At 42.6% G+C, this 19,179-nt stretch overlaps 5 protein-coding genes across 5 annotated transcripts; 1 reads left to right on the top strand and 4 right to left on the bottom strand.

Moving 5' to 3' along the window:
* Positions 1-1,306: 1,306 nt before the first annotated feature.
* Positions 1,307-3,888, bottom strand: BCIN_13g03910 (hypothetical protein). The gene is made up of 5 exons (XM_024696813.1): positions 3,166-3,888; positions 2,684-3,118; positions 2,246-2,624; positions 2,056-2,194; positions 1,307-2,006 (listed from the first exon to the last, which is right to left on the bottom strand). The coding sequence occupies exons 1-5, from the start codon at positions 3,801-3,803 to the stop codon at positions 1,618-1,620; spliced, it is 1,980 nt and encodes a 659-aa protein (XP_024552626.1). The 5' UTR covers positions 3,804-3,888; the 3' UTR covers positions 1,307-1,617.
* Positions 3,889-4,043: 155 nt separating this feature from the next.
* Bcbio3 lies at positions 4,044-5,714 on the bottom strand. The gene is made up of 2 exons (XM_001556320.2): positions 5,043-5,714; positions 4,044-4,988 (listed from the first exon to the last, which is right to left on the bottom strand). Exons 1-2 carry the CDS (start codon positions 5,577-5,579, stop codon positions 4,146-4,148), a joined length of 1,380 nt encoding a protein of 459 aa, XP_001556370.1. The 5' UTR covers positions 5,580-5,714; the 3' UTR covers positions 4,044-4,145.
* A 617-nt stretch (positions 5,715-6,331) lies between these two features.
* BCIN_13g03890 (hypothetical protein) lies at positions 6,332-7,730 on the bottom strand. The gene is made up of 2 exons (XM_001556319.2): positions 7,484-7,730; positions 6,332-7,428 (listed from the first exon to the last, which is right to left on the bottom strand). Exons 1-2 carry the CDS (start codon positions 7,542-7,544, stop codon positions 6,476-6,478), a joined length of 1,014 nt encoding a protein of 337 aa, XP_001556369.1. The 5' UTR covers positions 7,545-7,730; the 3' UTR covers positions 6,332-6,475.
* A 4,528-nt stretch (positions 7,731-12,258) lies between these two features.
* Positions 12,259-14,376, bottom strand: Bcade13. Its single transcript, XM_001556317.2, has 4 exons — positions 14,200-14,376; positions 13,895-14,096; positions 13,512-13,828; positions 12,259-13,427 (listed from the first exon to the last, which is right to left on the bottom strand). The coding sequence occupies exons 1-4, from the start codon at positions 14,246-14,248 to the stop codon at positions 12,541-12,543; spliced, it is 1,455 nt and encodes a 484-aa protein (XP_001556367.2). The 5' UTR covers positions 14,249-14,376; the 3' UTR covers positions 12,259-12,540.
* A 459-nt stretch (positions 14,377-14,835) lies between these two features.
* BCIN_13g03870 (hypothetical protein) lies at positions 14,836-18,720 on the top strand. The gene has a single exon (XM_001556316.2). It carries the CDS (start codon positions 14,945-14,947, stop codon positions 18,548-18,550), a length of 3,606 nt encoding a protein of 1,201 aa, XP_001556366.2. The 5' UTR covers positions 14,836-14,944; the 3' UTR covers positions 18,551-18,720.
* Positions 18,721-19,179: the final 459 nt, after the last annotated feature.

The raw sequence follows: 19,179 nt of genomic DNA, 5'->3' as shown, positions 1-19,179 counted from the left end.
CCTTGCTGAGTCACCTCCAGAAAAAAAGGACGTAATAGAATACCCTTTCCTATACCACTATGATAGAATCAGAACATTGACCGTTTGAAGCTGAAAACCCATTCCTCTACCCAAGATAAATTTCGTATAGAGAGAGTGATCAGTTCGATTTTACTAAGGTAAGCACCCGATCTCTTGTGTAGTCAAAATTGATGCTGTAGAGCAGAATGAGATAGGAAGATCATGGAATTCGTAGCGTGTCTGGGATCCAATTCATTGAAGCCACAACCTTTGCGGCTTGGTCTTGTAAACGGATACAGTGTATCCAGGGGTTTGAGGGAATCTGAGCTTCATGCCTTTCTAAACATTCTGATTGCATCTAAAAAGTATTATCATCATGGCTCTGGCTTTCATCAAGAAGCAGAGAATTCGGCATTCGAGGCGGTTCTTTATCTTTTTTTCTTCTCTATTTGAGAGACTCCTTCTAAATGCATTTTCGCACTTCTTGAACGATTACAATTTGACAAGGAGCAACACATCAGGAAGGAGCCATCTCTTCAACATCAGCATGGACTTAGTTTATCGTTCTGTAGGAAGCAACGGGTTTAATTTCATTATGTTTCATTGTGGCTCGAGGGGGTTATTAGGTATTATGTTTTGGGTATTATCTTGTCATGAAATTTCACATTTGATATCCATTGTGTGGAATGGGAGCAGAATTGTTCTTTCCATGCTTCTCAACACACAAATATTATACGCCTGACACTGTCCAGGCTCCTTCAAAGCGAGCAATCCCCCGTACTGATTCATTCAAAAAGTGTCTCATCATCCACTGCATGCAAATCAGGGCTCCAACAGAAGAAATGGAAAGTCTCTGATGGTCATTTGATAGTGGCTAGAAGTGAATTGTCCACAAAGTCAGCAAGATGAAGAACTACAATCAGATATTTTCTAAAGTCATGTGAAATGGAGAAGTAGCCCATTTTCATAATTGTGGAGATTTTCCACCAGTTGCAGATCATGAAAATCACGACATCAACAAAGCGATTGACCAATCATATTGAGATTTATTTATAGTCATGAATCAATAATTCGCTTGATGTTAGTAGAAATAGGGGAGAGGAACTTTCAACAATTATGAGGATAAGAGGTTGAAATTCTTTGTAGTCAGATGGAAGAATTGTATTTTCAATGTTTTAGATTGGAGTGGATCTAGAGTTAATATATTTAAGCTTGGAACTGCTTATATGTATTGATATAGAGTTTGATTCCATTCTCAAAACACCTTGACAGATATACTGGCTTTTGTTGAGATCAAGAATGCCCATGTAATATCATTCACTTGACGAATGTTCTTCTAGAGTCAACATAATCTCTTTTTTTGTATGGTTACTAGGTAGGCAATCTGTTACATCTTCGACTTCTTTGTTTGTTTATGGAGACTAAGTCAGTGGAAGATCTTCCTCTTTTCCCTAGACAAGAATTTCTCTCAACAATATGTTTTTTTTCAGCCGTGCATCAAATCCAATCTAATATACTGAACCTAATGAAGAACCAATGGAACTCACTGATATACTTATTGATGCAGTGAATGTCATACTAATGGGTTCTATCCGGTGGCATATTGCCTAATGTTTATCAAAATTCCTGCTCAAACATATCCCACAGATCAACAAACGGATAATTAAGTCCATTCATTATTAAGCTTTCGGTATCCGCGAGAAAGGCTATATTTACTGGATCCCCTATGTTTTCGCCTACCATACCTATACATGGATCTTCAGCCCTATTTACTCGAATACTCGTTACCGTTGACCGCGATGAGGCAATCAATCTTTCAATGGGTTCTGCGCACTGGGCGAGGCATATTTCAGCGAGATCCCAGTGATGAGAAGTGTGTGCCCAATCTAACCATTGCTTTACTTCGGATAGGTTAGATTTGCAAGACTCGGCGGTTTCGATATTTGTGGTGTCGATGGCGCAGCGAAGGAGAATGATGGTTGCAGAACAGATGTGGTATGCGCTATCTTCAATGGGTTTAATTTTTGGCATAATGAAGTGGAAAGTGGGACATACATGGCATCCAGAATTCATTAAGATTCTGCTCTATTAGAGAAGTGAGGAACGCTGTTATTGTCTTTGCGCACTCGCGTAGCATTGTCTGGTGATATGCCTTGACTTCTTTTAGACATGGCTCGGGAGAATGTGTTGTACTCTGTGTGGTGGTTAGTATCCAGCTTTGTATAAGCTCGTACACTGAACATACATGAAATGCTATGCGACAAAGCAGCATTTTGACAGAGAGAAATCCGAGTTTGAGGCTGCTTAAACCTGATACTTTTTCGACATTGGATTTACTTGCTGCCCATTGTGGAAGAGATTCTTCCCATTTATCAAGATTGGTTTCGAGTTGGCGCAAGAGTTTGTTGGTTTCGGTGATTGGTCTGCTGCATCTGCGATCATATAGGAGTGGAAGAATGTCACCAAGAACTTCGGTCAGCTCACAGAGTAAGATAAAGCATTCTGCCGGGCGGATACGTGAAGTTTCTTGATTGCCTTCTGTGAGAAGGCCTTCGAGTGTAGGTAGCGGGACATCATATTCATTTCCTCGAATATGCGCAGGTACACCATGGGCGAGGCTCGACCTAGAAAATTGTTTTGGTAAGAGGTTCTGACCACTTTTAATAGGAAACACGATACTTACCAGCGATCGTGGATCAAAACACCCCACCAAAGACGAGTTCGCAGATTCTTTTCATGGTCAGATATTCTCCACCTGCTAGGATCACGATTCAACCCTAGACTATGAGCCAGAGCAACTGTTCTTCCACTGGTAAGCGTGTTGCCTGTAATCGAGACAACTGGTCTCCCAGATAAATCAAGGAGCGCTGCATAAAGGGTCGAGAGACCTGGTGCGAGAAAATCTCCTTGAAGTGATTCTACGGCCAGATTCCAGCAATATCGCTGGTCTGGAACCGGAAATGGTTTGAGACCTGGGGATTGCCTCCAATGTACCAAAGATGAAGCTAATATATCACACATGAGTGCGGGTGATAAGCTTTTATCGCCCTTGGAATACAATTGATTGAAACTGTGCTCGTCAATGATAGGAAAGCTAGGATGAATATGGCGAAAGTAACTGAGAAACATTCAGCATACGCAATGAGATATCGGCATGGACCATACAGATTAACAACTTCTCTAACATTTGGCCCTAGTATTTGTTCCAGAATTTCCTTTTGTTTTTCACCAGCTCGCTCACTTGAAGAGAGCCCTTCTCTTCGTCGAGAAACGCTGAGATAAATCACGGGATCTTTTGGATTGTCCGATACAGTGTCATATAAGCGTCCCCTTCTAGATCTTTCAGGGCGAGCTTGAGATTCCATATATTGTTCCAGTAACTGGACATCCTCTGCAATGATAGGGCCGATGATCATAGAAGATTTGTCGTTAGCGTTGGGTCTTTCCTGTCGACTATAGTCGGGACTCTGGAGACCAGACTGCTCCACGGTACTATCTTTGGGGAAACTGTTTTCATGTCTCGGAGAAGTAGAAGGGCTTGGATCAAGTGTTCTGGGGCGTTTTAATGAACGCACTGAAGGCACTTCTACGTTACTTGTACTAGTTGTGTTCGGTGTGGTACGTTTGTTCGTCCTGGAGGCTTCTGGCCTAACACAATCGGCACCTTGCTCCCGACAAATACGACATGGACCATTTGATAAGTCTGCTTCACATCTTAACTTGCGCTTTCGACATCGATCGCAGGCTGGAATTTTATGGGACCGATATGGTCGAAATTGATTTGATGTAGAGGAAGGATTCATCGGTGCAATAGATATTGTATTGGTAGTAGCCACTCGTATAAAAACACAGTCAAGCACTCAATGCTGTTAATGTTACCAATTGTCCAAAGTATTTTGTGTTTTGCAAGAAATCGGAAATGGCGGCATGGTTCAGTTTTCCGTGGTGACATTCGGTATAATGTCGGATGTGGATTGATCTGGACCGTGCACTTCATTTATCACTTTATATCGATCAACAAGCATTTTTATATTGTTCAAGAGTGTTTGCGCAATCAACGTGTCTCAAAAGATTGGAGTGACTAGGCTTGCTTGGAATATGTAATGAGTTGTGCAGTTTGAATATACGCCTTCGGTTTCTTATGTCTAACCAATCGGCATTGTACCAGGGGTAGTCCTCAAAGCCTCCTCAAATATTCGCAGTCCGGTCATCAACTCTTCATCAGTAATAGTGATTGGATGAGCTATACGAAACACCCCACCAAAGGATTTCATTGTCGACAGATTTGCAGATAAGCCGAGTTCACTCAGTTTTTCTGTTAATGCCGCGCCCAGTTCCGGTGCTGGCTCTTTGGTGGCTCGATCCTTTACAATTTCCACTCCTGCCATTAAACCTCTACCGCGAACGTCTCCAATACATCCATACTTTTCCTGCAATCTTTTCAGCTCAACGTTCAACTTTAAGCCTGCTACGCGAGAGCGTTCGACAAGGTTATCTCGGACTACAATATCCAGGACCTTGGCACCCACAGCCGCAGGTAACGGGTCATTCACATGAGTTGTGTAGAAAAGGTAACCGCGATCGAAGCAAGTTTCTTCAATCTCCGCCGAGGTGACAACAGCCGCAAGTGGAAGTCCATTGCCCAATGTCTTGCTGAGAGTTAAAATATCGGGGGTGCATTCATCGTGCTCGATCGCAAACATAGAACCACATCTACCAATTGCCGTTTGTGCCTCATCGACAATGAGAAGCATACCACGTTCTTCGCAATGTTTCTTCATCGCTTTCATATATCCTTTTGGCAAGACATGCATACCACCGGAACTTAGGATAGGTTCGAGAATGACTGCGGCTAATGACCCTGTGGATTGTTGATCAACTAGGTTCCATCCATAATTCAATTCCGTTTCCCAGTCATATGAGCCATCTGCATGGCGGAAGATCGAACGATATGCGTTTGGAGATGGCAGAACGAGGTTTCCTGGCATCTTTTTGCAGTTAGCATTGCCAATCTATGCAAGTTCATATCGAAGTGGACTTACACAAGGGCCATAGCCCGTTCTCCCGGAGTGGTAGGTTGATGCAGTCGCGCTTCCCGTCATTCCATGCCAACTCGCTCCCAATCCAATTATCTCATACTTTCCAGTATATAATTTAGCCATTTTTATTGCGGCTTCATTTGATTCGGCTCCAGTATTGAGAAACATCGCCCGATCGAGTCCAGGTGGTGTCAAAGACGTTAACTTTTGGGCTAGTTTTACCACAGGCGGGCTTAACATGCCGCTGAATAAATGATCCAATTTTGCAGCGTGTGCAGTAATTGTCTCGACAATTTCGGGATGCCCATGACCAACTAGACAACTCATTTGCCCAGAAGTAAAATCTAGTATCTTCCTACCATCGGCAGTGTAGATGTAAACTCCTTCTGCGCCTACAATGATTTCAGATGAGAAATTTCCTCCATATCTTATGAGAGATGAGTTTGCGTTTTCTCTCATAGCTTTACCATCGATATCTTGGTAGAGGGGTCCACCCTCTGGGGTGGGTGCTAGCGTAGCAGAGGCTTGAGGCTGCGACATCTTTATCGTGGTAATTCGTAAGTGATGTGAGTATAGAAGATGAAGTTTGAGTGTTTAATCTGGATAGATCATGAGAATAATTGGAATTGTGTGCTTTTCACATTGAAATGTTGTCTCTTATATAGTAAAGTAACCATCATATCTATCCCCCCAATCCATCTCGTATCGCCCCACAGCTTACTATAGCAGTGATAACAGCTGTAAATAATATCCATAGTGGTCTGATTCCATTAACAATCTATTTCTTTCGCAGTCTTTACAAGCTGGCGGTTTGATATCTCGGAAAACTTAATGCGGGGCACGGAAAACTAAGCTCCGCACTTGGACAAGTTTTCCGTGTGGATGCTCGGGAAACTTGGTGGATCCCGTCTACCCCATGTTGCACCGCATCAGTAGAAGGACGTTATCTGGATAATGGCTCTCATCTTGTATTTGGATTAGTCTATCAATAATGAAGCCTAGCTCAATTGACGTAGGGCGACTCATATATGTTTGTCGCCTTTGATGTTCTGTTGATGGTGAGTATACATGCCAAAATATCAGAAACCGAACATATCAATTAAGATTTCGATGTAAAGCGGTTGATATCTCCAACGTAATTTGATACTCGCTTGGTATCAACCAAGCTCATTAGTTGATGTCGAGATATGGATTGGCTTGGAGAGAAGAACCTTCAGATCCTTCACATTCAGCAGAAAGAATTTGAACAGCAGCTATTATCTCAAGTCCGTTCAGACATTAATAAACTTTCTTGGGCATTTATTCAGTCTCTACAATTCTACATATCGACATTCGAGTGAAATGTCAAGTATTCGCCATGTCCTTACTCTCCATTTTAAAACGATCGGTTGATCGCCGTACCCACATCATATCTTCCATTCGTATCCCATAACCCTCTAATGGAAATACTTATAAACTCCTGAGATATGATTCCAGCACCTCTCCAACGCCTCTACTACCTCATTCGGCAAACTTCCCTTCTCCAAATCCTTCAAATTTTGCTCCAACTGCTCGGGGCTACTTGCTCCCACAATTACCGCATCATTCAATTCCTTCTTCATAAAAGAGTGGTGCGCCATCCACCTCAATCCACATTCCGCCTCGGTAAGTCCATGTTTCTTAATCACAGGGCGAAGAATATCTTCCAATGCGTAGAGATTCCGATCATTAATGTAGCGACCGTGATGTAATTGTCCTTGTGGTTTGGAGGGATCGAAGCGGGAACCGGCTTCGTATTCAGTTTGATCGCGATGGTACTTCGATGTGAGGAAACCACCGGCCAGTGGTTGGAATGCATAGAGAGACATGTTGTAGAAGCGGAGACAAGGGATAAGTTCTGCTTCTACAGAACGGTTGAAGGCGTTGTAAAGACCCTGGTAGACTGATGGCTTTACCCAGCCATTCTTCTCGGCAATGTCGCAAATTCGAGCTACCTCCCAGGAAGTGAAGTTGGAAATACCGAATCGATCGAATCTTCCCTCCTGGTGGAGTTTGTTAACTTCACTGAGGGTATCTTCGAGGGGGGTGTTGCGGTCGGGACCGTGGAGATAGAACATCTCTACTCGATCTGTGTTCAGTGCTTTCATACTGGCTTTGAAACCACGACGGACATCGGCCGCAGAGAGAGAGTAAGATTCTTCTGTGAGCCATGACATGCCCTTTCCCTTGGTGGGATAGAGCTTGGTTTGCATAACGAGACCACGTGATTGCCAATTTATCTCTGCGAGCCTTTCTTCGGTGGAACCACCGCCGTAGGCACGAGCAGAGTCGACTTCCGAATGGCCATGTGCTTGGAATACATCGAAGATTTTTTGGGCGCCTTCAACAGTTGTAACACGGATTGCATCACCTAAGAAGGGAACGATGAGCTTGGGTTTAAGTGGTTTAGAGGAGAGGGTACATACCTGGTCTACCGATGGTCATTGAACCAAAGACAACCTTGATTGCGCTTGTTGGAGTAGGCATCTTGATTTTATGTTAAAGTCTGGAATGAAATAAAGAATTATAAATCTTTTCTATACAATCTTGTTTGATTGTCTAATAGGAAGTGAACGAACGAAGATGATATAGTATTTCTCAACGGACTTTACGGGTATAATAGTCATTAAAATCAAAACCATCGTTCTTTTTTGAGCGAGCAGTCGACCTCTCCCCCACTTGGTGATGGGCATAGAACTTCATCGTTAGGTAGAAGCGAGACCGCTTACTCTGATAGGAGGTAGGTTGGCGCAATGAGCAAATACTACAGCACGAAATCTCTAGTCAAACCGGAAAGTCATGAAAAAGCGCCACATGTTAAAACCCGAATCGGTAATAAGAGCCTCAATTGATTCTAGCACGGAGATTATTAGAGGATTAGGAGGTACTGTAGTTACTGTAAAAATGATTTTTCGGCCGAAAGAATTCGTTTGGAGTGGCTAGTGCATGTGGCTTATGAACGCACCTCTCGGATTTAACAAAGAGGTATTCACACTGTTCATATTTATTAGGTATCAGATGATTGAAAGATTCGTAGCAGACCTACCGTTGTTTAATATCGGATCTTAGGTCGTAAAGTTACACGCGACGTGGTAAAACACCTACTTGGAGCCACCAGTAGGTATACGGACTGATGGGACACTCCTCCATTTTCGACATTTTTGATTATTTCATTCTTCAATTGTTTGATATCAGAATCTATCTTTCCATTGTTCAATCTCTAATAAATCATTGTAACAATTCTCAAGATATAAAAACGGATACCTCAAAAGATATTTCCAAGTCAATTTTTGCAATATCCCGTCACTTCATACACCTATTGGTGAGCCAATGGGAACTGTACTTCGTGTTATCACGTGACTTTGCGCTCACAGCACAACGTGAAACAATATTATAATTTCAAACAATCAAGGCCACCCATCAAATACGGCCGAAATGGTCTGGATGTTCACGGCCTGATAGTTCAGTGGTAGAATTCTTGCTTTGGGTTGTGTAATCTAAATTGTAAGAGGTCTCCGGTTCGATCCCGGATTAGGCCCTAATCGAAATCCCTTTTGCTTACGAGAATCTTGACATTTTCAGTCTTGGATGGAAGGAGAGAGGGAGGGAGGAGAGACTCTGTCTGTATCTTTTGACCCCTCTTTTGGGGGCTTATCGGTGGTCTGATCGACGTGTCCCACACACACTATTTATTAGACGAAAAGATGATTTGATTGGTAGGTCAGTCAGGTACTCATGAATGACTCAAAAACGCTTAATCATTAGCGAGTGATATGATTTTTGAGTGTATCATTTCTTTCATACCAAACATCACATTAATGGTTTCAATAGTTATTACTATATGGTATTTTAAAACAACGAGATTTCGAGGAATCTCGACGTTCTAGTTGGTCAATCATAAGACCCTGTTAAGCGAAAGCGCCGTGAGTTGGGATAAATTTTGCGCGGCCTACTCATTATCCGAAACCCCCTGAAAATTCCTCCGGAAATCTAACGACCCGAATGCCGGACACAACTTTCAAATTATCAAAGACGCGTAATTAACTCATACGATTGTCCAAACCCAGATTGGTTGAGATGCCTCGGATTTACTGAAAACGAAGCCACTCAAGTAATTACTCACTAACCAAATTGGGGAAATCCAACACTGGCATATTGGCGTCTAGCGAGGTCATACCGGTAGTGTAGCGCTTCCTTATTTGGGAACTTCTCTATGTTGCGTGTCTAGTTTCTCAAAATTGAATCGGGGCTTGACTAATGTGGATTTTATATACACAAATCAAATATAACGATTTTCCTGACTTCTGCAAAACTACTGTGGAGAGTTAACACAGTACATACTAACCTGAGCTCGCTGGTCCCAAGAGTCGGATGCAAGTGGGAGAGAAAAACTCAATATTACTCTCTCGGCCTCAGGTTATGGAGACGATGATTGCCGTTTTGCAAATACAAATAGCAGAAAGAACTACAATTCAAGATGGCTTTAGCAGTCTAAACTGTCCAGTTCACATCGCCTTGGCCCTGCATGAGTCGTAGCAAACGGGTGAAAGGTCGGATATTTCTGCAATTCAACATGATTAGTGTAAATTTTTCCCCGTAAGCTTTAATTCTCCCTATGCGTTACCTAGGTTCTCGAGTTGCAAATTCCCATGCAAACTGAAGCCGTGCATCCATGTCGCTGCTTTGATCCAATCTGCCGGATTTGAGGTTGTGCCAATTTTGGGATGATGATGCAATCAGAATCAAAGCTATGGGACTTTGGCATGACAGCTTCAAATTATTATAAATTTGAATCGCATCTCCTTGGTCATGCATGGTCGGCGGTGAGATGTACGACTTTAATTTCCACGAATTTCAATTTTTGGTTTCTTTGCCAGTCGATTTCCAACCAAGAGCAAGATTGCTGATTTCTGACCTTTTTTTTCTGTCTTCACATTAACTGCTAGTAGATTTTTTTTTAATCGCAATGGCTTCACTACAAGATAGAGTTCTTTTGCAGTGCGGGTTGATGTTACCGAATCTCCTTGTCAATGTCAGTTTTCCAGATGAAGGCAGGCTGAACAAACAGCCCTTCCTCCCAAACCCGGCATTCGTTTCTTTTCCATTTTATTTGTAATGATGAATAACATCAAATACAGTCAGCAATGTTAGAGCCGTTCAGCGGCAACAATCATATCCCAGATGAACAATTCAAGAAGCTCTACTCAGCTTGGGGAAAGGGAGAAAGGAAAATGATTCTGACAAGTAGATGTCCTCTATGTAAACAAAAAAAAACAAAAAAAACAAGCGGAAATTGAATACTCTTTCAAAGGACTTTTTTAGTAAATTATAAATTTATTTCAAATTGAATATTAAAATTTGAGAAAAGCAAATGAAAATTTGAGTCTTCTTTATATTGATATGAAGTGTTTTTATTATTTAATATTATACCAAGAAAAGAACTCAGTTGTTGAAGTTCTTTCAAATAATAATCAATTCCCGCCTGTTATTTCGCTAACATAGACATCACACGCTTAATTTTTAACGACCACAAGTTTATAATTTGATTTTCAGGAAATGTTCAAGTAGATCCCAGACATCTTGGATCTCCTGTTGATCTCTGTGTCGACTCTGCAAGAATCTCTGATCCAGAATATCGTCAAGTGTGGAAGGAATGCGCCCAAGCCTGCGCACCAGGACCGGTCGTAATGCAAATAAATAATCCTGGACACCAAACCATGGCTGGTGAGGACTTGGACTAAAAATAGGCATTGTTCTGCTCGAAAGAGGATTGAGTGTTATTCTCTTTGGTACTCCAAAAGCAAAGAGCATCACTGAGTTAGTTGTATAGCAATTTACAGAGGCAGCTAAACCCGCTTATGACACTGGATTCGATAGAGCTGAATTGCATGGGGCACATGATTATCTTCTTGATAAGTATTTCCACACCACACATGATGATATGTTCTAACTTGTCACTGTTTTAGTCCAGTTCATGTCTGCCAAAACAAACCTTCGCGAAGATGAGTTTGGAGGCACAGCACACAAGCGTGTTGAGAAGCCTTCTTTCTTGAGTTTGCCGCATTGATCCGCCAAAATTTCCCATCAACGATTCTCATGGTCACAGGTGGTTTTAGATCGCTCGAGTTCATGAGAAATGCGGTTGTTGGCAACAAACTGGATCTGATTGGACTCGGAAGACCAGCAATCTTGAATCCGTCCATTCCCCGGGAACTACTTAGCGGTGATGTGGATCCTGAAAAGAAATTTGACGCTCCTGAGATACGTGCACCATTTCCATGGAATGGAATCCCTATCAAAATTGTTGGCACTGGCTTTTGGAATGTATTTCTCCCCCCTCCCTATTTTCGAACCAGAACTTCTCAGCTGACCACCCTGCTTTTTCTCAAATCTCATCATCCGCCAAGCCAGATGTTATCGTTAACAATCATGCGTGGCGCATCGGGCTTCTTCAGTTATTCTCGCTTTGGTGGTTTCCCTTTTTGCAAGGACCGCAGAAGTTGGTAGTAGGACTTTAGTCCATGCTGCCGAGGGTGTTGTGGAAATCCATGGGAGTTACCTAAATGATTGTAAACCTGGACAGTACGTTAGATATCTGATCGCGCCTATGACACAGTTGACTGACTTTTGAAACAGAGTATCTGATTGGGTCAGGAGCGAAGATGGAAAAGTGACCCAAAAAAAACTTTGGGGCGAGCTGTTGAAGAAATTGGAAGGTATAGCACTTGGAGTTATTAGTAACTTGTGAGTAGCGAAGCTAGTGGTAGAAGATAGACATCGTACTTTTTTTCACTAACAGTATTTTCCCCATCAAAAAACCGTCAATGTAATTTTTTAGTGGTATGGTGGTCCAGAAGTCCGCCACAGGCTCCACGTACCTTTCATCTGAGTCTTATCTACATCTCTGTATATCTACAAAGAGAAGGCGGAGAGAATTCTGGAGTTCGCACGAGAGCGGGGCTGTTGTGCGAGTTATAGTACTTTATTAGTAATAATGTATTTCTTTTATCCTATTGCAATACGAGTAAATTTTTATACGTGAGCGTATGTAAGTTTATACTTACAATTTGTAATCTAATCTTTTTGTTGGAGTCACCAGCGGCCGCTTTGTCCCGTTTCGAGACACTATGCTAGGGCAACTTTTCAACCACTCATTTCGATCAGAAAATTCAGGGGACAGAAAGAATATAAAATACAAGTTTGTATTTATTAGTCGCTACCAAGGCTACTTGATAAATTTGCAATATCGCATCTCCAAAAAACTAAAATGCCAACTGATATTTCTACAAAGAGAATCCCTATCGCATAAAGCAATAAAATCCGGGTAGAATGGGTATGAGTCGCAAAGTTACTTTTGAAAATTTCCTACCCATAGAGATCCGTGTAGACTATACTCCATAAACTCCAACCAATGCTCCCCAACCATATGCAACCATTTCAAAATCATCCGACGGAAGAAATTGGAAAGTCGTCAAATTTAAATTCAAAGACTCAACTCAACTGCCTTGCTAGACTTAATCTGGCTTGACCATTCTGCAAGAGCAGCTTCAACCTCTCCACCAGGTCCACAGTACTTCTCAACCGAGTGTGCACTACGGCCAATGAAGTTCTTTGGGTCCATCATGTTGTCAAGATCAGCCCAGACTGGTTCAAAGTACTTGGTGGCCTTGATACGATCGATCAAGTCGTTCCTACCACCTTGCTTCTTGACAACGTCAGAAGCTTGGTGAGAAAGGACACGGATTTCTTCGTGAGCCTCTTGTCTTGATCCTCCATTGGCAACAATTCTCATGATGATAACTTCTGTGGCCATGAAAGGCAATTCCTCCATGACACGAGAATGGATACGGTTTGGGTAAACAACGAAGCCAGAGACAACGTTGTCCATAGCCATACAGACAGCATCGGCTGAGAGGAACATCTCGGGGATGGTGATACGGCGGATGGCAGAGTCATCGAGGGTTCTCTCAAACCATTGAGCAGCGTAGGTATCGTTGGCGTTCTTGTTGAGGTTGGCAAGATGACGACCAAGAGCTGCGATTCGCTCGGATCTCATTGGGTTGCGCTTGTAAGCCATGGCAGATGAACCAATCTGATCCTTCTCAAATGGCTCCTCCAACTCCTTCAAGTTGGCAAGATGACGAATGTCACTTGAGATTCTTTGGGCAGTAGCACCAAAGCTGGAAAGAGCATTGGCGATTCTGAGATCAACCTTGCGGGAATAGGTTTGAGTGCTGATAGCGTAACAGCTTGGGAAGCCAGCCTTCTCGCAAAGAATTTCATTGAGCTGGTCGATCTTGGAACCATCGCCCTTGAAGATCTCCATGAAACTAGCTTGTGTACCAGTTGTACCTTGGGCACCACGGTAACCTACATTCAGGAAAAATCAGTGAATGCCCAGCAGATTTTGCGAACCAATTAAGCTCAAGCTTAGGAAATATTAGAAAGACTTACGAAGATCAGCTCTAACTCTCTTGATGTCCTCCAAATCCATGAGAAGATCTTGAACCCATTGAGATGCACGACGACCAACAGTGATCAATTGAGCAGGTTGGAAATGAGTGTAGCCCAAGGTAGGCAAATCCTTGAACTCAAGAGCAAATTGGGACAACTTGTAAATGACAGTCGCCAATTTTGGAAGGATCAAATCGAGAGCGTCACGTTGGAAGATGAGATCGGCATTGTCGGTGCAGTAGCACGAGGTGGCACCATAGTGAATGATACCAGCAGCCTTTGGAGCAACTTGGCCAAATGCATGAACATGTGCCATCCTGAGAATAAGGAGTTAGTGACTGCATTTTTTTTAAATTGAAGAATTTGGGATTTGGAGAACTTACACATCATGACGACGCTTCTTCTCCTCCTCTGCAGCAACCTCGAAGTCCTTATCTGTCATAATTCTATTGTCCTTCATTTGTTGAATACCCTCAGCACTGATATCCAAGCCCAATTCTTTCTCGGCTTCGGCAAGATCGATCCAAAGAGTTCTCCATGTTGAAGCACGGTTGCGAGCAGAGAAGATCTCCTTCATCTCCTTGCCTGTGAGAGCAGAACGATTAGCATTCAGTCTCTGAGTATGATTGAACAAGCAAATTAATCCTCAAAGATGAAGTTTAATTGAGAGAAGAGATTTGATACTTACTTGCATAACGCGAAGTCAATGGAGTTTGATAGATATCGTTGGCAGACATCTTGAGTAGATTGTCCCAAAGATCTTGGTATATTCTAAATGATATGGCACTTTTGTTTTATGAAAAGAGGTTTCCAAGAATTGGAGAAATTATTGTTTGGAGACAAAATAAACTAGAATTGAAAGACCGAAATACGCGGGGTAAACAAAATTAACAAATTGGTGGAGGAAAAAAAAAAAGATGGAGGAGTCACTAGCGGCCGCTTAGTTGCGCTACGAGACACTAAGCTACAAGACACTAAGCTAGCTCTTCACGTGCTTTTGTCTCATCGGCTTTTCGGAAAAAGGATTAGCCATCCGATAGACAACATTGTACACAACATTGCAGACCAACATCGTCGTCATATTGTCATCTAGTAGACAATTAAAAATTGGTCCATCACTCATTGATGTTGCTCTATCCTATGCTCAAATTGATTAGTATACATACATACACAGCTTCAAACCTCATTCCTAATCATATAAGAAACATAGTCCAGCAAGCATGGCATTCCTTAAAGATACTAACCCATTCATCCCTTTGCGCGCTTTGTGCTGTTTTGAGAGTTTTTTGCGGTTTGCGCTTTTTGTGCGGAGGCTCGCCACCTTGACAACAGTCATGCAAAATCACTATACAATGGCGTTGGACATCTAGTTCCGTCGGATTTGGAATAGAGTTTTCTACAGATTTGACTTTTAGTATTAAGGCTAAGTAAGTATGGCTTTAAAAGAAGACATGACGGCCACGACCTGTCCAACAACAACAAACAACAGTATCAATTCTGGCGAGAAGATGGAGAATATCTCAACTCAAAATTCAGTATTGATCACAACATCCTATTTATTATCAAATCTTCATTGTCCCTCTTGTGTTTCAAACATCCAAACGTCTCTTTACGCATTAAGTCCCCGGCCAAAAGATGTTACTCCATCTCTCATGTCTTCATGGGTGACCGTCCAACACGATAAAAGTCTATCATCTAAAGTTATTCGGAAGGCGTTGCAATCTGCTGGATTCGAAGTGTGCGATGTTACGTCTGAGGAGTACGGTAGTCTTGCAAGATCGCATATACAACATGACACCGATACAGGTTACCTAGACCAAGTGCTTCAAAAGTGGTCAGCTACCAGAAGACCCAAAAGGCAATTTTCACCGTCATACTTTGATTCGAACTTTGACCGGCACTTGGAGAATTGTGAAATCTGTCGCCGGGACGCTACCGCGGGTGCGAATCAACAAAATGTTTCGAAGAAGTTGGGACAATCAAGTATACTTTCAGAGCCGCCATATAATAATAATAAAAGTGATGGTAGGAATGATGGTACCACAGAAAGTTCCAGCAAAAGAATGGAACCTTTGGTAGTCGTTGATTCGATCGATTCAGTTTCTCAGACATTTCGAGCATCGTTGGCTATTGGTGGTATGACATGTGCCGCTTGCGCCAACAATATCGTGCTAGGACTCAAGAAGAAGTCCTGGGTGAGGGATGTCGTTGTTAATCTCATCTCGAATAGCGCTACAGTTGACTACGCAGATGAGAAATACACAGCTCAAATTGTTGAAGAAATAGAGGATCTGGGCTATGATGCAGCCTTGGATAGTGTTGTCGATTTGAAACCGGAGTCTCAGAAACAAAAAGTGACAAGAACGGTTGAAATCATGGTAAATGGCATGTATTGTGGCCACTGCCCTTCTCGAATCAACAACAGTCTGATCAGTTTTGGCGATCGCATTGCCATAGAGAGAGCCTTGAGTTTAGAGAACCCAGTACTCAAAATAACTTATACCCCATCGGCACCTACTTTCACAATCAGGCAGATTCTTTCCAAAATCTCCAACGTCGAAGAAGGATTTGTACCAACAATATACCATCCACCGACTATCGAAGAACGATCTCAAATCATTCACAAGAGGGAGCAACAACGAATATTACTTCGGGTCATCGTCACTCTTATCATCTCCATACCCACCCTCCTTATCGGTATAATTTTCATGAGTCTGGTGCCGCCATCCAATAAAATCAGACGGTATTTTATGCGACCTCTTAGAGCTGGCGTCGATCGTGCGCAATGGTCTCTTCTCATCATGGCTACGCCAGTATATTTTCTCTGTGCAGATGTCTTCCATAGAAGAGCTTTGAAGGAAATACGCTCGTTATGGAGACCTGGCAGCACGACACCAATTCTTCAAAGATTCTATCGTTTCGGAAGCATGAACATGCTCATGTCACTAGGTACTACAATTGCTTACGTATCATCTGTGGCTCAATTAATCGCCGCTGGAATTCATCCTACTGATACGGTGGACGATAGCTCTTTCTACTTCGATTCAGTTGTCTTCTTGACTTTGTTTTTACTTGTTGGCCGTCTCATTGAAGCTTACAGCAAGTCAAGAACTGATGACGCTGTGACTATGTTGGGGAAGCTACGACCTACAGAAGCACTTTTGATTGTCCCTACTTCATCACATGAACAAGACGGGGATTTCGATATCCCATACTCTGACGAACATTCAGCAACCTCCTCAAATTATCAAAGCTCTATCAAGAGCGTCAATGTTGATCTACTTGAGTTTGGTGATACTATCAAAGTTTTACATGGTGGCTCTCCAGCATGTGACGGCAAAGTTATCAAGGGAGAGACTAAATTCGACGAATCGAGTCTGACTGGGGAGGCAAAGTTGGTCAAGAAAAGTGCGGGAGATGAAGTGTTTTCTGGAACAGTCAACAAGGAATCCCCAGTAACAGTCAGGATTACTGGAGTCGCTGGATCTTCAATGCTCGATCAAATTGTCATGGCAGTTCGTGAAGGACAAACTAAAAGAGCACCCATGGAACGAATTGCTGATACTCTAACCGGTTACTTTGTACCTGTCATTACCCTCATTGCCATTCTCACTTTTATTGTTTGGCTATCTCTCGGACTTTCAGGAGTCTTACCAGACGCTTATCGTGGTTCTAGTGGTTGGGTCGTTTGGTCTCTGCAATTTGCTATTGCTGTTTTTGTCGTTGCGTGCCCTTGTGGTCTAGCATTAGCCGCTCCTACTGCACTTTTTGTTGGTGGTGGTCTTGCAGCACATCATGGCATTCTAGTAAAGGGTGGCGGTGAAGCATTTGAGAAGGCTAGCATGCTTGATTGTGTGGTATTTGATAAAACGGGCACCTTGACCCTAGGAGGTGAGCCAACTGTTACAAACTTCGAGTTTGTCTCAGAAAATGAAAGCAATCTGATTGTCTCAAGCGGTCAGAGTAGCTCAAGCATTCAGAATGTTCAAGGAGATGAGAATATCCCAAACAATGACATTATCTCCGGTAATCTGATTGTCCCAACGAACGACAAAGAACAGGATCTCTTGAATTTAATAAAGGTAGCCGAAGAAAACAGTAGCCACACAGTAGCCAAAGCCATTGTCTCATTCTGTTCCAAAAATTCAAAATCTGCTTTCAAAGCCTTTACGGAGATCGAAGAAATGCCCGGGTATGGCATGAGAGCTACTTTTAGTAGTGGTAACATGCTAATTGGGAACGAGTCGCTTATGACAAAATACGAGGTCCAAGTAGCGCCTCTCCAACAATCTCGCTTCGATATATGGAAACAGCAAGGCAAATCAGTAGCACTAGTCGCTTATTCTACCCTCAATGGCCCATATAGACTCAGAGCTACCTTTGCAATCTCTGATCCTGTTCGTCCAGAAGCTGTTTCTATCATCTCTGCGCTGAAAGCCCGTGGTATGGCTGTCTGGATGCTTTCAGGCGATAACCAAACTACTGCAAATGCTATAGGTCAACAAGTTGGAATTCCCTATACCAATATCATAGCCGGAGTTCTCCCTTCCGAAAAAGCGAACCAGATCTCCTATCTTCAGAAGTCTCTCTCTTCCAAACGCCCTAAGAACGATTCATCCCCCAAAAGAGCACTCGTAGCAATGGTCGGCGACGGCATCAATGATTCTCCAGCTCTAACAACCGCCGACATAGGAATAGCTATAGGTTCCGGGTCCGATATCGCTATTTCATCTGCCGAATTTGTATTAGTTTCTAGCAATCTCCATTCCCTAATCACGCTGTTGGATTTGAGTAAAATGGTATTTCGAAGGATCAAATTCAATTTTGGTTGGGCTCTGGTTTATAATTTGGTAGCACTACCGGTGGCAGCAGGAATATTCTATCCAATTGTTACGGGAGGAGGAAAACATGTTAGGTTGGATCCAGTGTGGGCGAGTTTGGCAATGGCAATGAGTAGTATTAGTGTGGTTTTGAGCAGTTTGGCGCTGAGGAGTAAAATACCGGGGTTGGGGTTCAAGGCTAGGAAGATGGAGGGGTGATTTTATAAGTTCAATGGCTCATAGCAGTTTGATTGACTAAGTTGTCAGTTGTGAGTAGAACAATGGGAGGCGCAGATATTTCATGGTGTATTGCATGCACTCTTGTAGTGAACTATGTCAGGTTATAAAAATTCATTGTAAAGACCATACAAAATCTAGAAGGCTGCTCATTTTTGATTTGCCATTTCTGTGATTTGTAATATATACAAAGACTGGTGACGCCAACCATAACAACACGAACATCCCTCGTGGCGCAATTGGCTAGCGCGTTCGACTGTTAATTGAAGCGATTCAAATAGATAAATCGAGAGGTTGGTGGTTCGAGCCCACCCGAGGGAGCAATAGTCCTTCTTTTGCTGTTATTTTTGTTCTGCTGAGGTGTTGTGAATCACCATTTAGTTGCTTCAAGAAGTAGTTTTTGGGAGGGAGATCGATCTTTGATCACAATGACTGATATGTTGGCCCGTGCACCCGCATTGGAACAAGTCCACTCAATCAATGTCTTCTTCACATCTCCATTTCCCTTGCTTCCATTTTGCCCTCCCGTGAAAAGAGATGTGGGTGTGGTGGGGTACTATCAAAGCCTTGTGGAGTTGCATCTTCACAAAGTGGATCTGATTGGATAAGAA

Source organism: Botrytis cinerea, chromosome 13 (genome assembly GCF_000143535.2).
Source record: "Botrytis cinerea B05.10 chromosome 13, complete sequence".
NCBI lineage: Eukaryota > Fungi > Ascomycota > Leotiomycetes > Helotiales > Sclerotiniaceae > Botrytis > Botrytis cinerea.
Note: the sequence above shows the minus strand (reverse complement) of the source record. Positions and strands in the feature narration are given on the sequence as shown.

Bases quoted from the DNA above. Each gene is read 5' to 3' on its own strand.
- BCIN_13g03910 (XM_024696813.1), bottom strand. From the start codon at position 3,803: ATGAATCCTTCCTCTACATCAAATCAATTTCGACCATATCGGTCCCAT. The intron at 3,119-3,165 runs GTATGGTCCATG...AATGTTTCTCAG, and splicing joins GTTAGAGAAGTTGTTAATCT to TTACTTTCGCCATATTCATC. The intron at 2,625-2,683 runs GTAAGTATCGTG...ACAATTTTCTAG, and splicing joins GTTTTGATCCACGATCGCTG to GTCGAGCCTCGCCCATGGTG.
- Bcbio3 (XM_001556320.2), bottom strand. From the start codon at position 5,579: ATGTCGCAGCCTCAAGCCTCTGCTACGCTAGCACCCACCCCAGAGGGT. The intron at 4,989-5,042 runs GTAAGTCCACTT...AACTGCAAAAAG, and splicing joins GAACGGGCTATGGCCCTTGT to ATGCCAGGAAACCTCGTTCT.
- BCIN_13g03890 (XM_001556319.2), bottom strand. From the start codon at position 7,544: ATGCCTACTCCAACAAGCGCAATCAAGGTTGTCTTTGGTTCAATGACC. The intron at 7,429-7,483 runs GTATGTACCCTC...TTCCCTTCTTAG, and splicing joins AATGACCATCGGTAGACCAG to GTGATGCAATCCGTGTTACA.
- Bcade13 (XM_001556317.2), bottom strand. From the start codon at position 14,248: ATGTCTGCCAACGATATCTATCAAACTCCATTGACTTCGCGTTATGCA. The intron at 14,097-14,199 runs GTAAGTATCAAA...CTGCTCTCACAG, and splicing joins ATTGACTTCGCGTTATGCAA to GCAAGGAGATGAAGGAGATC. The intron at 13,829-13,894 runs GTAAGTTCTCCA...CCTTATTCTCAG, and splicing joins AAGAAGCGTCGTCATGATGT to GATGGCACATGTTCATGCAT.
- BCIN_13g03870 (XM_001556316.2), top strand. From the start codon at position 14,945: ATGGCTTTAAAAGAAGACATGACGGCCACGACCTGTCCAACAACAACA.